This window comes from Panulirus ornatus, chromosome 7 (genome assembly GCF_036320965.1).
Source record: "Panulirus ornatus isolate Po-2019 chromosome 7, ASM3632096v1, whole genome shotgun sequence".
Lineage (NCBI taxonomy): Eukaryota > Metazoa > Arthropoda > Malacostraca > Decapoda > Palinuridae > Panulirus > Panulirus ornatus.
The window spans coordinates 49,031,000-49,047,093 of NC_092230.1; the positions used below are offsets into that span (position 1 = coordinate 49,031,000).

At 40.1% G+C, this 16,094-nt stretch overlaps 1 protein-coding gene across 1 annotated transcript in view; it reads left to right on the forward strand.

Annotated features, from left to right (window-relative positions):
* Positions 1–16,094, forward strand: part of Pde8 (phosphodiesterase 8) — a 302,345-nt gene that overhangs the window by 201,027 nt on the left and 85,224 nt on the right. The window contains exons 15-16 of the mRNA XM_071663763.1: positions 4,051–4,238; positions 13,054–13,332. Coding sequence (XP_071519864.1) covers positions 4,051–4,238; positions 13,054–13,332 — 467 coding nt within the window. The remainder of the gene's footprint in view (positions 1–4,050; positions 4,239–13,053; positions 13,333–16,094) is intronic.

Consider the following 16,094-nt stretch of genomic DNA (forward strand, 5'->3'; position numbering starts at 1 on the left):
CCCACACACGTGCATATATATACAGATACAAAGAGGATGTATGTGTCAGAGCAGTGAGAGACCAAATTGGTGGTGGAAGGATGGAGTGAAAAAGATTTTGAGCATTCGGGGATTTCCTGTTTGATGATCAAGATTATTGATAAACCATGAAAAATCTTTCATTTGGTAATCTAACTTGTTTGTCAAATAGGATTGCAGATATTTTTGAGTTGGTGAATAAATAGTTAGACTGCCTTTCTTAGAACTGATGTTGCTTAGCCAAGTTTATTATTAATTTACATAGATTAGCAGCATTTAATTTAGTAAGCAGCAAAGTTAGACATTTTATCCATAACATATATTACATTAGTGGTTATAATTGAAGTCATTAGGGAAGTTTTTAATTCTCTAGCAGCTTTGAGTTTCAAAACAACCTTATCAAAGTTGCTTATTCATTTGTCCCATTTTTTAATGGTTTGATCCTACTTTTCATACTGATTTGTTTCTTATCGAAGAGCATCCTTCTCCAAACTTTGCTAGGAATTTGTCTGTAAATGATGATCTTTCCTTGGAAATTTATCATGATAAAGGCCATTTCCCATTGCTAAAGTCATATCCCTGACTGAAGAACTTCTGTTGAAAGTAATACTCTCCAGTAATGATAGTTTGTTCCAAAAGATGTATTATTTCTGATTTGCAGTATTTAAGGATCGGTATATCTGTCTATTTTGTCATATTTTTTATTTCATTCCCATTTACATGGGTTGGATCAAATATACAACTTCTCTGTTAAATGCCATACGAGTCTACTGTGAAATTTATTTTGCAAAACTGGGGTTCTCAGACCCAACCCAGCTGGCTGGTAAAGGGCAGTGACACCCAGTTCCCTAGGGGTAGATGTTCCTTGTAGCCTTAAAGAATCAACAAGTAAGTGATACAGTATACCATGGTGAGTGTTTTTATTCTGTCTAATGATTTCCATATGGAAATAAAGGTTTATTCTCTTCCAATTTTTTTTTTTATTTTTCATCCCATGTAGGACTGAATAATACAAGCATGAATAAGACAAGAGAATAACCTATTTTTAAGAATAAGAGGATTCTTTCTTCTTGCATCATGCTCATGATAGCAAGATATTTTTTTTTTTTTTTTTTTTTATACTTTGTCGCTGTCTCCCGCGTTTGCGAGGTAGCGCAAGGAAACAGACGAAAGAAATGGCCCAACCCCCCCCCATACACATGTACATACACACGTCCACACACGCAAATATACATACCTACACAGCTTTCCTTGGTTTACCCCGGACGCTTCACATGCCTTGATTCAATCCACTGACAGCACGTCAACCCCTGTATACCACATCGCTCCAATTCACTCTATTCCTTGCCCTCCTTTCACCCTCCTGCATGTTCAGGCCCCGATCACACAAAATCCTTTTCACTCCATCTTTCCACCTCCAATTTGGTCTCCCTCTTCTCCTCGTTCCCTCCACCTCCGACACATATATCCTCTTGGTCAATCTTTCCTCACTCATTCTCTCCATGTGCCCAAACCATTTCAAAACACCCTCTTCTGCTCTCTCAACCACGCTCTTTTTATTTCCACACATCTCTCTTACCCTTACGTTACTTACTCGATCAAACCACCTCACACCACACATTGTCCTCAAACATCTCATTTCCAGCACATCCATCCTCCTGCGCACAACTCTATCCATAGCCCACGCCTCGCAACCATACAACATTGTTGGAACCACTATTCCTTCAAACATACCCATTTTTGCTTTCCGGGATAATGTTCTCGACTTCCACACATTTTTCAAGGCTCCCAAAATTTTCGCCCCCTCCCCCACCCTATGATCCACTTCCGCTTCCATGGTTCCATCCGCTGACAGATCCACTCCCAGATATCTAAAACACTTCACTTCCTCCAGTTTTTCTCCATTCAAACTCACCTCCCAATTGACTTGACCCTCAACCCTACTGTACCTAATAACCTTGCTCTTATTCACATTTACTCTTAACTTTCTTCTTCCACACACTTTACCAAACTCCGTCACCAGCTTCTGCAGTTTCTCACATGAATCCGCCACCAGCGCTGTATCAGTATTAGTATTAGTGAAAGAGAAGAGAGAGGCATTTGGACGATTTTTGCAGGGAAAAAATGCAATTGAGTGGGAGAAGTATAAAAGAAAGAGACAGGAGGTCAAGAGAAAGGTGCAAGAGGTGAAAAAAAGGGCAAATGAGAGTTGGGGTGAGAGACTATCAGTAAATTTTAGGGAGAATAAAAAGATGTTCTGGAAGGAGGTAAATAGGGTGCGTAAGACAAGGGAGCAAATGGGAACTTCAGTGAAGGGCGTAAATGGGGAGGTGATAACAAGTAGTGGTGATGTGAGAAGGAGATGGAATGAGTATTTTGAAGGTTTGTTGAATGTGTCTGATGACAGAGTGGCAGATATAGGGTGTTTGGGTCGAGGTGGTGTGCAAAGTGAGAGGGTTAGGAAAAATGATTTGGTAAACAGAGAAGAGGTAGTAAAAGCTTTGCGGAAGATGAAAGCCGGCAAGGCAGCAGGTTTGGATGGTATTGCAGTGGAATTTATTAAAAAAGGGGGTGACTGTATTGTTGACTGGTTGGTAAGGTTATTTAATGTATGTATGACTCATGGTGAGGTGCCTGAGGATTGGCGGAATGCGTGCATAGTGCCATTGTACAAAGGCAAAGGGGATAAGAGTGAGTGCTCAAATTACAGAGGTATAAGTTTGTTGAGTATTCCTGGTAAATTATATGGGAGGGTATTGATTGAGAGGGTGAAGGCATGTACAGAGCATCAGATTGGGGAAGAGCAGTGTGGTTTCAGAAGTGGTAGAGGATGTGTGGATCAGGTGTTCGCTTTGGAGAATGTATGTGAGAAATACTTAGAAAAGCAAATGGATTTGTATGTAGCATTTATGGATCTGGAGAAGGCATATGATAGAGTTGATAGAGATGCTCTGTGGAAGGTATTAAGAATATATGGTGTGGGAGGCAAGTTGTTAGAAGCAGTGAAAAGTTTTTATCGAGGATGTAAGGCATGTGTACGTGTAGGAAGAGAGGAAAGTGATTGGTTCTCAGTGAATGTAGGTTTGCGGCAGGGGTGTGTGATGTCTCCATGGTTGTTTAATTTGTTTATGGATGGGGTTGTTAGGGAGGTAAATGCAAGAGTCTTGGAAAGAGGGGCAAGTATGAAGTCTGTTGGGGATGAGAGAGCTTGGGAAGTGAGTCAGTTGTTGTTCGCTGGTAGCAAGATATGGGAGCCCTAATTTTCCTTTACACAATACCCCTTATAGATCTAGTGTTGCTATGAATCATAACAAATGTGGGGGAAATATTTTCTCACACTGGCCAAGTTTGGCATCCACTAGACTCAGGAGTGCTAGACAGACCTTCTTATTTGTTGTATATATGTGATTATTTGAAACTGAATTAGTCAGTGATTTTATGTATTTTTCACCATACTTCTGCTGTAAAGGGAAGGCAGACACAGTGGGACACTCATGCAAGCATAAGTGCATTACAAGAAGAGAAAAACCTTCTTACTCTAGTAGGTTTTAGTATACATTTTCATATTTATCATTGCTTGTAATTTTTTTGCTGACTTTTGCTGTCATTATCTTGTGCATATAGCAACATCCCTGCCCTTAAGTCTCTTCTTCCTTTTTTTGATTTTACATTACTACTTACATTGCTATTAGTTACCTGTCACAGCACATCACTGCTTCCCCTTCCCCAAACTTCACTGTCTTTGGCATCACCTCCCATCATATCATATACGTTTTGTGATACTGTAGTTTTCTTGCTCCTCTACTGGATGAATTAATTTATATCACAAAATATTTTTCTGTGTTTTTCTAATCAACAATATGAACTTTTTCTTCTGTTGTGAAGATACATCAGTCCATAACTTTTAATCAAGTAAGAGTTTATCCTAGTAATGCAGAGAAGATGGGCTGGTATGGAGAAGGGTTTTAATGATACTGAATGTCAACAATCAGTAGCAACTCAGCCTAATGATCATCTTGGTCTACCAACCAGCAAGGCCCTAAGCCACTGCTATCTGGTCGCCGCAGCAGTAATGACACAGTTGTCAAAGTCAACCAACTGCCACGACCATCTCTTCCAGTACTTCATCAACAAGCGTCATCAGCTATACGGGAACTGTTGGCAGATGATATGTCGTGGGACTTTGATGTTATTAAACTTGAAAAATTCTCAGACAAAAGGTAAGAAGTCTAGGTTATGATATAATGTGGTACTGACATTTGATGGCTGTTTGTGTTTGTTTGTCTTGGGTTTCGGGTATTTAGTTTTACTCATGAATGTATGGTTAAGAGGAGTTGTGAGTAAATAGGTGGGGAAAAAAGTTAGGGAAGATGAGAAACTGATTGTCTTTTAGAAATTATTGTAACAATAAGATGCCCGTGAAATTGAATTAAAGATATAATCAACAGTTTTAAGACTATTTCCTTTGTAAGAAACAGAAGCTTTGGGATTAAGAGTTTTGAAAATTATTGCTGAGAAAGTAAATCAGATAATGATTAAGTACTGAAGAGAAAAGTGGAGTGAAAAAAGTAGTGGTAGTAGAGGAAGAGATAGAAAGTGGTAGAGAAATGTAGTTGAAAAGGACACTAGAGGGGTTAAATTGACATAAGAACTATGCAGTGTAAATGGAATGAGGCAAAACTGCCCTCACAAAAATAGTACCAATAGTAGAGTACACAGGGCTCCCCTCACTTTACTAACAGAGAAAATTTAAATTACATGCGAATTCTTGCATAGGCCATTGAAGTACAACAAAAACCTACTCAGTTATTTACAAAAGAAATATTACAAGAATAATCTCTGCCACGTAGAAAATGATAAATTATTTTTTTTTTTATTATACTTTGTCGCTGTCTCCCGCATTTGCGAGGTAGCGCAAGGAAACAGACGAAAGAAATGGCCCAACCCCCCCCATACACATGTATATACATACGTCCACACACGCAAATATACATACCTACACAGCTTTCCATGGTTTACCCCAGACGCTTCACATGCCTTGATTCAATCCACTGACAGCACGTCAACCCCGGTATACCACATCGCTCCAATTCACTCTATTCCTTGCCCTCCTTTCACCCTCCTGCATGTTCAGGCCCCGATCACACAAAATCTTTTTCACTCCATCTTTCCACCTCCAATTTGGTCTCCCTCTTCTCCTCGTTCCCTCCACCTCCGACACATATATCCTCTTGGTCAATCTTTCCTCACTCATTCTCTCCATGTGCCCAAACCACTTCAAAACACCCTCTTCTGCTCTCTCAACCACGCTCTTTTTATTTCCACACATCTCTCTTACCCTTACGTTACTCACTCGATCAAACCACCTCACACCACACATTGTCCTCAAACATCACATTTCCAGCACATCCATCCTCCTGCACACAACTCTATCCATAGCCCACGCCTCGCAACCATACAACATTGTTGGAACCACTATTCCTTCAAACATACCCATTTTTTGCTTTCCGGGATAATGTTCTCGACTTCCACACATTTTTCAAGGCTCCCAAAATTTTCGCCCCCTCCCCCACCCTATGATCCACTTCCGCTTCCATGGTTCCATCCGCTGACAGATCCACTCCCAGATATCTAAAACACTTCACTTCCTCCAGTTTTTCTCCATTCAAACTCACCTCCCAATTGACTTGACCCTCAACCCTACTGTACCTAATAACCTTGCTCTTATTCACATTTACTCTTAACTTTCTTCTTCCACACACTTTACCAAACTCCGTCACCAGCTTCTGCAGTTTCTCACATGAATCCGCCACCAGCGCTGTATCAGTATTAGTATTAGTGAAAGAGAAGAGAGAGGCATTTGGACAATTTTTGCAGGGAAAAAATGCAGTTGAGTGGGAGAAGTATAAAAGAAAGAGACAGGAGGTCAAGAGAAAGGTGCAAGAGGTGAAAAAAAGGGCAAATGAGAGTTGGGGTGAGAGACTATCAGTAAATTTTAGGGAGAATAAAAAGATGTTCTGGAAGGAGGTAAATAGGGTGCGTAAGACAAGGGAGCAAATGGGAACTTCAGTGAAGGGCGTAAATGGGGAGGTGATAACAAGTAGTGGTGATGTGAGAAGGAGATGGAATGAGTATTTTGAAGGTTTGTTGAATGTGTCTGATGACAGAGTGGCAGATATAGGGTGTTTGGGTCGAGGTGGTGTGCAAAGTGAGAGGGTTAGGAAAAATGATTTGGTAAACAGAGAAGAGGTAGTAAAAGCTTTGCGGAAGATGAAAGCCGGCAAGGCAGCAGGTTTGGATGGTATTGCAGTGGAATTTATTAAAAAAGGGGGTGACTGTATTGTTGACTGGTTGGTAAGGTTATTTAATGTATGTATGACTCATGGTGAGGTGCCTGAGGATTGGCGGAATGCGTGCATAGTGCCATTGTACAAAGGCAAAGGGGATAAGAGTGAGTGCTCAAATTACAGAGGTATAAGTTTGTTGAGTATTCCTGGTAAATTATATGGGAGGGTATTGATTGAGAGGGTGAAGGCATGTACAGAGCATCAGATTGGGGAAGAGCAGTGTGGTTTCAGAAGTGGTAGAGGATGTGTGGATCAGGTGTTCGCTTTGGAGAATGTATGTGAGAAATACTTAGAAAAGCAAATGGATTTGTATGTAGCATTTATGGATCTGGAGAAGGCATATGATAGAGTTGATAGAGATGCTCTGTGGAAGGTATTAAGAATATATGGTGTGGGAGGCAAGTTGTTAGAAGCAGTGAAAAGTTTTTATCGAGGATGTAAGGCATGTGTACGTGTAGGAAGAGAGGAAAGTGATTGGTTCTCAGTGAATGTAGGTTTGCGGCAGGGGTGTGTGATGTCTCCATGGTTGTTTAATTTGTTTATGGATGGGGTTGTTAGGGAGGTAAATGCAAGAGTCTTGGAAAGAGGGGCAAGTATGAAGTCTGTTGGGGATGAGAGAGCTTGGGAAGTGAGTCAGTTGTTGTTCGCTGGTAGCAAGATATGGGAGCCCTAATTTTCCTTTACACAATACCCCTTATAGATCTAGTGTTGCTATGAATCATAACAAATGTGGGGGAAATATTTTCTCACACTGGCCAAGTTTGGCATCCACTAGACTCAGGAGTGCTAGACAGACCTTCTTATTTGTTGTATATATGTGATTATTTGAAACTGAATTAGTCAGTGATTTTATGTATTTTTCACCATACTTCTGCTGTAAAGGGAAGGCAGACACAGTGGGACACTCATGCAAGCATAAGTGCATTACAAGAAGAGAAAAACCTTCTTACTCTAGTAGGTTTTAGTATACATTTTCATATTTATCATTGCTTGTAATTTTTTTGCTGACTTTTGCTGTCATTATCTTGTGCATATAGCAACATCCCTGCCCTTAAGTCTCTTCTTCCTTTTTTTGATTTTACATTACTACTTACATTGCTATTAGTTACCTGTCACAGCACATCACTGCTTCCCCTTCCCCAAACTTCACTGTCTTTGGCATCACCTCCCATCATATCATATACGTTTTGTGATACTGTAGTTTTCTTGCTCCTCTACTGGATGAATTAATTTATATCACAAAATATTTTTCTGTGTTTTTCTAATCAACAATATGAACTTTTTCTTCTGTTGTGAAGATACATCAGTCCATAACTTTTAATCAAGTAAGAGTTTATCCTAGTAATGCAGAGAAGATGGGCTGGTATGGAGAAGGGTTTTAATGATACTGAATGTCAACAATCAGTAGCCACTCAGCCTAATGATCATCTTGGTCTACCAACCAGCAAGGCCCTAAGCCACTGCTATCTGGTCGCCGCAGCAGTAATGACACAGTTGTCAAAGTCAACCAACTGCCACGACCATCTCTTCCAGTACTTCATCAACAAGCGTCATCAGCTATACGGGAACTGTTGGCAGATGATATGTCGTGGGACTTTGATGTTATTAAACTTGAAAAATTCTCAGACAAAAGGTAAGAAGTCTAGGTTATGATATAATGTGGTACTGACATTTGATGGCTGTTTGTGTTTGTTTGTCTTGGGTTTCGGGTATTTAGTTTTACTCATGAATGTATGGTTAAGAGGAGTTGTGAGTAAATAGGTGGGGAAAAAAGTTAGGGAAGATGAGAAACTGATTGTCTTTTAGAAATTATTGTAACAATAAGATGCCCATGAAATTGAATTAAAGATATAATCAACAGTTTTAAGACTATTTCCTTTGTAAGAAACAGAAGCTTTGGGATTAAGAGTTTTGAAAATTATTGCTGAGAAAGTAAATCAGATAATGATTAAGTACTGAAGAGAAAAGTGGAGTGAAAAAAGTAGTGGTAGTAGAGGAAGAGATAGAAAGTGGTAGAGAAATGTAGTTGAAAAGGACACTAGAGGGGTTAAATTGACATAAGAACTATGCAGTGTAAATGGAATGAGGCAAAACTGCCCTCACAAAAATAGTACCAATAGTAGAGTACACAGGGCTCCCCTCACTTTACTAACAGAGAAAATTTAAATTACATGCGAATTCTTGCATAGGCCATTGAAGTACAACAAAAACCTACTCAGTTATTTACAAAAGAAATATTACAAGAATAATCTCTGCCACGTAGAAAATGATAAATTATTTTTTTTTTATTATACTTTGTCGCTGTCTCCCGCATTTGCGAGGTAGCGCAAGGAAACAGATGAAAGAAATGGCCCAACCCCCCCCCCCATACACATGTACATACACACGTCCACACACGCAAATATACATACCTACACAGCTTTCCATGGTTTACCCCAGATGCTTCACATGCCTTGATTCAATCCACTGACAGCACGTCAACCCCTGTATACCACATCGCTCCAATTCACTCTATTCCTTGCCCTCCTTTCACCCTCCTGCATGTTCAGGCCCCGATCACACAAAATCTTTTTCACTCCATCTTTCCACCTCCAATTTGGTCTCCCTCTTCTCCTCGTTCCCTCCACCTCCGACACGTATATCCTCTTGGTCAATCTTTCCTCACTCATTCTCTCCATGTGCCCAAACCACTTCAAAACACCCTCTTCTGCTCTCTCAACCACGCTCTTTTTATTTCCACACATCTCTCTTACCCTTACGTTACTCACTCGATCAAACCACCTCACACCACACATTGTCCTCAAACATCTCATTTCTAGCACATCCATCCTCCTGCGCACAACTCTATCCATAGCCCACGCCTCGCAACCATACAGCATTGTTGGAACCACTATTCCTTCAAACATACCCATTTTTGCTTTCCGAGATAATGTTCTCGACTTCCACACATTCTTCAAGGCCCCCAGAATTTTCGCCCCCCTCCCCCACCCTATGATCCACTTCCGCTTCCATGGTTCCATCCGCTGCCAGATCCACTCCCAGATATCTAAAACACTTCACTTCCTCCAGTTTTTCTCCATTCAAACTCACCTCCCAATTGACTTGACCCTCAACCCTACTGTACCTAATAACCTTGCTCTTATTCACATTTACTCTTAACTTTCTTCTTCCACACACTTTACCAAACTCAGTCACCAGCTTCTGCAGTTTCTCACATGAATCAGCCACCAGCGCTGTATCATCAGCGAACAACAACTGACTCACTTCCCAAGCTCTCTCATCCCCAACAGACTTCATACTTGCCCCTCTTTCCAAAACTCTTGCATTTACCTCCCTAACAACCCCATCCATAAACAAATTAAACAACCATGGAGACATCACACACCCCTGCCGCAAACCTACATTCACTGAGAACCAATCACTTTCCTCTCTTCCTACACGTACACATGCCTTACATCCTCGATAAAAACTTTTCATTGCTTCTAACAACTTGCCTCCCACACCATATATTCTTAATACCTTCCACAGAGCATCTCTATCAACTCTATCATATGCCTTCTCCAGATCCATAAATGCTACATACAAATCCATTTGCTTTTCTAAGTATTTCTCACATACATTCTTCAAAGCAACACCTGATCCACACATCCTCTACCACTTCTGAAACCACACTGCTCTTCCCCAATCTGATGCTCTGTACATGCCTTCACCCTCTCAATCAATACCCTCCCATATAATTTACCAGGAATACTCAACAAACTTATACCTCTGTAATTTGAGCACTCACTCTTATCCCCTTTGCCTTTGTACAATGGCACTATGCACGCATTCCGCCAATCCTCAGGCACCTCACCATGAGTCATACATACATTAAATAACCTTACCAACCAGTCAACAATATAGTCAACCCCTTTTTTAATAAATTCCACTGCAATACCATCCAAACCTGCTGCCTTGCCGGCTTTCATCTTCCGCAAAGCTTTCACTACCTCTTCTCTGTTTACCAAATCATTTTCCCTAACCCTCTCACTTTGCACACCACCTCGACCAAAACACCCTATATCTGCCACTCTATCATCAAACACATTCAACAAACCTTAAAAATACTCACTCCATCTCCTTCTCACATCACCACTACTTGTTATCACCTCCCCATTTGCGCCCTTCACTGAAGTTCCCATTTGCTCCCTTGTCTTACGCACTTTATTTACCTCCTTCCAGAACATCTTTTTATTCTCCCTAAAATTTAATGATACTCTCTCACTCCAACTCTCATTTGCCCTTTTTTTCACCTCTTGCACCTTTCTCTTGACCTCCTGTCTCTTTCTTTTATACATCTCCCACTCAATTGCATTTTATCCCTGCAAAAATCGTCCAAATGCCTCTCTCTTCTCTTTCACTAATACTCTTACTTCTTCATCCCACCACTCACTACCCTTTCTAATCAACCCACCTCCCACTCTTCTCATGCCACAAGCATGATAAATACTATGGTCAATTTTCTTTCAAAATTAAATGAGACCTTGTTTACAACATTAAATACATTGTCAAAAGTTCACAAATTGCTCACATCCACAGTGTTCCCTATTAACAAAGTGCCTGGTAATTTTCTTAATTCAAATCACAACACACTTAGGTCATTGTGTACTATCCCAGTCAAATTGATAGTTCACACACCATCACCCTAATTGTCTCTGTCCATAAACTTCTCTACACTAACTCTTAGCATCAGCACCACATTGTTACACTTCAAGTCCTGCTTCATTACTAACTCCACAACATATTAATCTGCTTCACTGCTTTAGTGTAATTCAGCTTTGGAACCCAGCTTGAGTACTTAACCAAACTAACCCTTCCTTATAACTACATGATCCTCTAGCATAGCACCATTATCTCTGCAGTCAAGCTACGGTGTGGAATATTTTTTGCCACTCCACAGAACTAGGTGAATCTCTCCTGGGATATTTCCTCTCCTATCTATTAGCCTCAATGTGGCCATCTGTGATACAGTATAGCAGGCCAGAACCTATTGTACAGTTCTTGTTACTGTACATTCACTTATGGCCGGCATCCCCTAGACAATGCCGAGTTGCCAACACTGATTCCAGTGATTCCAGTAAAAAATCCTCAGTGTCCCTACTGCCAGGAATTCTCCATATTGTCACAACAATCTCTGACTCTCTGTGCACCATATATAACTTATTCCTAAACTCAGCCACATATCTGCTTAGATACTGGCAAAATATCCACCACAGGCTATCAACCTGCAGGACAGGCACCTTGTCAACACTCTGCAGGCTTCCAATCTCAACCAGCTAACTTTCCTCATTACTTAAAGATTTAGTTTGGAAAACTAGTTTGATAGACATCTTTTCTCTCTTTTTTGCTTGTGCATTGAGTGTCAGATTAAATAAACAGAAACACTATGTAGAAGATTTACCTATCAAGGTAAAGAGTCATTAGTTCAGGGAGTACTTTGTTAAGTCCATCTTTGCTTGGTTTTCCCCAGATGCTTCATCCATTAGTGAAATGTTCATCAGAAGATTTATTACTAAGATTACTTTTATGGTGGATGCCCTCTGTGGTTTTACATTTGATACAGATTATAACTCAAATCCAAACTCTAAACAGCATCATCACTGACCTGATCACTATAAGCAAGCAGAAAACTTACACTTTCCTTAACACTACTTACCACAAAACCCACACCATACAACTCTGGCCAACAGTAAATAAAATTCATACTTCCCACACCAGCCTCTACTCATGAAATGCTTCTGACCCCCCAAAAATATCCGTTCTCCAATGAACATACAAATGTGCTCGTAAAAAACTGATAAAAAATCAGTCACAAGCCAACTATACCCCTAGACAAGGAAGTGGTGAAAAATTGCAGTTATTAAATGAATGAGTGCATTATGAGGTGCTGTGACATCATAGACTCAGATGGATTGCTGTGTAGTTGATGGGTCATGTTGAGTCATGTGAAGTACAGCATCAAGCTACCATGATGATTCCTGAACTAAGAAACAAATCCTCTGAAAGCCAACCAGATGACTTAGATTTTATTTAGCTTAGAAAATGCAGGTTAAGAGGTGATCTAAAACAAGTATTAAAGATTATCAGTGTCTTTGATAACCATGAACTAACAAGCTACTTAAGGCTTAATCACTTCAAGTCCACAATTGACATTATTTATATCTCCTTAGTTACCTGAAAATTTTGCAGGTTTTTCTCTTTGAAACATTGGTATGCCACTCTGTTCTTACAACACCGATCTATGAGTTTCTGACATCTTCCAATTTCACAAACAGCCTTAAAGGGACTCAGTCGTCTGTTGTTGTTTGAATTCCTTTGTATAGTATAAGGGGAGCATTGCCAGTTTGTGGTGCTATGGACAAAGAGTACTGGTAAGAAAATGAAATGTTCTTACCCAAATACCAAATGAATAAAAGAGTAAAATGCTTTAAAGTGGGAGAATGTGTGGAAGACCACAGATTGGAACTGCAATATGAATAGAGCAAAAAAAAAGGTATCTAGATATTCAGATATCTAGATTTCCATAAAACTTTTTGATTGTTTTTCTTGATTTCATTCTAAATTAAGATGCTTAGAACATGAAAACTTACATTACCAGATTATATGTTTCATTACTATAAGCTTACTAATTGCATTTTATTCACCACAGACCATTGGTGTGGCTTGGTATGAGTCTGATGTGCAAATTCAACATACCAGACATATTGGCATGTGATGAACAGACATTGCAGAATTGGCTGACACTCATTGAAGCAAACTATCATGCAGACAACACTTATCACAACTCCACACATGCATCTGATGTCCTACAAGCAACAGCATACTTCCTCAGTCTGGAGCGAATAAAACAACTGTTAGACCCTCTTGATGTTGCTGCATGTCTCATTGCTGCAGTTGTTCATGATGTTGATCATCCAGGCAAGAACAGGTAAGAAAATTATGTTTTCAGAGCATTTCAGAATATTACCATGAGTTGGTCAGATTGATTGACAGCATTCAGAATGGTACAAAATGGCTGAGTATTTGATAGATGACTAATAAATGTTCATGGTAGGCTCTAGTAAAAGCTTTTGACAACCTATTTTAATAGCTTTTTGAAATGCATGGGAAGGAATTCTGCATTTCTGGGGTCCCATCCCATGAACGTTTGTACTATACAATTTTTTTTATAAGCTACTGTGTGCTTCTGCATTTACAGTCTTATATCTTAATTTATTCATGCTGACTGCACAGAAGCCATGCTCTTTGAAAAAAGAATAAAAAAAAAGTGAAATGGTAAAATGATAAAGAAATTTCTCATGAAATGAAAGAATCCCATCTGACAATAATAAAACTCCTGAGAAACAATTGATATAATTCTCAGCATACCGAGAAAGAAAAAGTTTATAGTGAGAGTGTATTGGTGAAGATATAACAATACACTCCCATTATCTTTAGGTATTTTTCTTAATTTTTCTAAATATATGTAGATGATTATCAATTCATTCATCTGGTAAGAACCCTCTGGAGAGAATTGTGTAGAATATATGGAAAGTATGATGCCCCGTATCATTTTATCAGTTATATTTTGAATGTCTTGAAATGAAGACCATCACTAACGATTGTTAGGAGGTAAGACCTCCATCTAATTTGCCTATTTTCTCTTATGATTTTGTGAATAGGTAGATGATTATTGATTCATGCATTACATAAGACCCTGCTGAATAGAACCATGTATGAAAATTATATGAAAAGTAAAATTTACCTAATCATTCACTGCCAAGTCCACTTCCAGATATCTGAAACACTTCATATCCTCCAATTTTTCCCCATTCAGACTTACATCCCAACTAACTTGTCCCCCATCCCTGCTGAATCTAATAACCTTGCTTTTATTTACACTGACTCAATGGGTATGTTTGAAGGAATAGTAGTTCCAACAATGTTATATAGTTGCGTGGCATGGGCTATAGATACGGTTGTATGGAGGAGGGTGGATGTATTGGAAATGAAATGTTTGAGGACAATATGTGGTGTGAGGTGGCTTGATCGAGTAAGTAATGAAGGGAGAAGAGAGATGTGTGGAAATAAAAAGAGTGTGGTTGAGAGAGCAGAAGAGGGTGTGTTGAAATGGTTTGGACATATGGAGAGAATGAGTGAGGAAAGACTGACAAAGAAGATATATGTGTCAGAGGTGGAGGGAACAAGGAGAAGCAGGAGACCAAATTGGAGGTGGAAGGATGGAGTGAAAAAGATTTTGAGTGACTGGGGCCTGCAAGGAATAGAGTGAATTGGAATGATGTGGTATACCGGGGTCAACATGCTGTCATTGGATTAAACCAGGGCTTGTGAAGTGTCTGGTGTAAACCATAGAAAGGTCTGTGGGGCCCGGATGTGGATACAGAGCTGTGGTTTCAGTGCATTATGCATGGCAGCTGGAGACTGAGTGTGAATGAATGTGGCCTTCTTTTTTTTTCTGTTTTCCTGGTGGGGTAGCGATGCTGTTTCCTCTAGGGCGGGGTAGTGACAGGAATGTATGAAAGCAAGCAAGTATGAATATGTACATGTGTACATATGTATATGTCTGTGTAAATGTATGTATGATGTATGTATATGTTGATATGTATATGTATGTATATGTGCGTATATGGGCAGTCAGTTGTTGTTCGCTGATGATACAGCACTGGTGGCTGATTCATGTGAGAAACTGCAGAAGCTGGTGACTGAGTTTGGTAAAGTGTGTGAAAGAAGAAAGTTAAGAGTAAATGTGAATAAAAGCAAGGTAATTAGGTACAGTAGGGTTGAGGGTCGAGTCAATTGGGAGGTAAGTTTGAATGGAGAAAAACTAGAGGAAGTAAAGTGTTTTAGATATCTGGGAGTGGATCTGGCAGTGGATGGAACCATGGAAGTGGAAGTGGATCATAGGGTGGGGGAGGGGGCGAAAATCCTGGGAGCCTTGAAGAATGTGTGGAAGTCGAGAACATTATCTCGAAAGCAAAAATGGGTATGTTTGAAGGAATAGTGGTTCCAACAATGTTGTATTGTTGCGAGGCATGGGCTATGGATAGAGTTGTGCGCAGGAGGATGGATGTGCTGCAAATGAGATGTTTGAGGACAATGTGTGGTGTGAGGTGGTTTGATCGAGTAAGCAACGTAAGGGTAAGAGAGATGTGCGGAAATAAAAAGAGCGTGGTTGAGAGAGCAGAAGAGGGTGTTTTGAAATGGTTTGGGCACATGGAGAGAATGAGTGAGGAAAGATTGACCAAGAGGATATATGTGTCGGAGGTGGAGGGAACGAGGAGAAGTGGGAGACCAAATTGGAGGTGGAAAGATGGAGTGAAAAAGATTTTGTGTGATCGGGGCCTGAACATACAGGAGGATGAAAGGCGGGCAAGGAATAGAGTGAATTGGATCGATGTGGTATACCGGGGTTGACGTGCTGTCAGTGGATTGAATCAGGGCATGTGAAGCGTCTGGGGTAAACCATGGAAAGCTGTGTAGGTATGTATATTTGCGTGTGTGGACGTATGTATATACATGTGTATGGGGGTGGGTTGGGCCATTTCTTTCGTCTGTTTCCTTGCGCTACCTCGCAAACGCGGGAAACAGCAGCAAAGCAAAAAAAAAAAAAAAAAAGTGTGTATTTGAGTGGATGGGCCAATCTTCGTGTGTTTCCGGTGCTACCTCATTCGTGCGGGAAACAGCAATTAT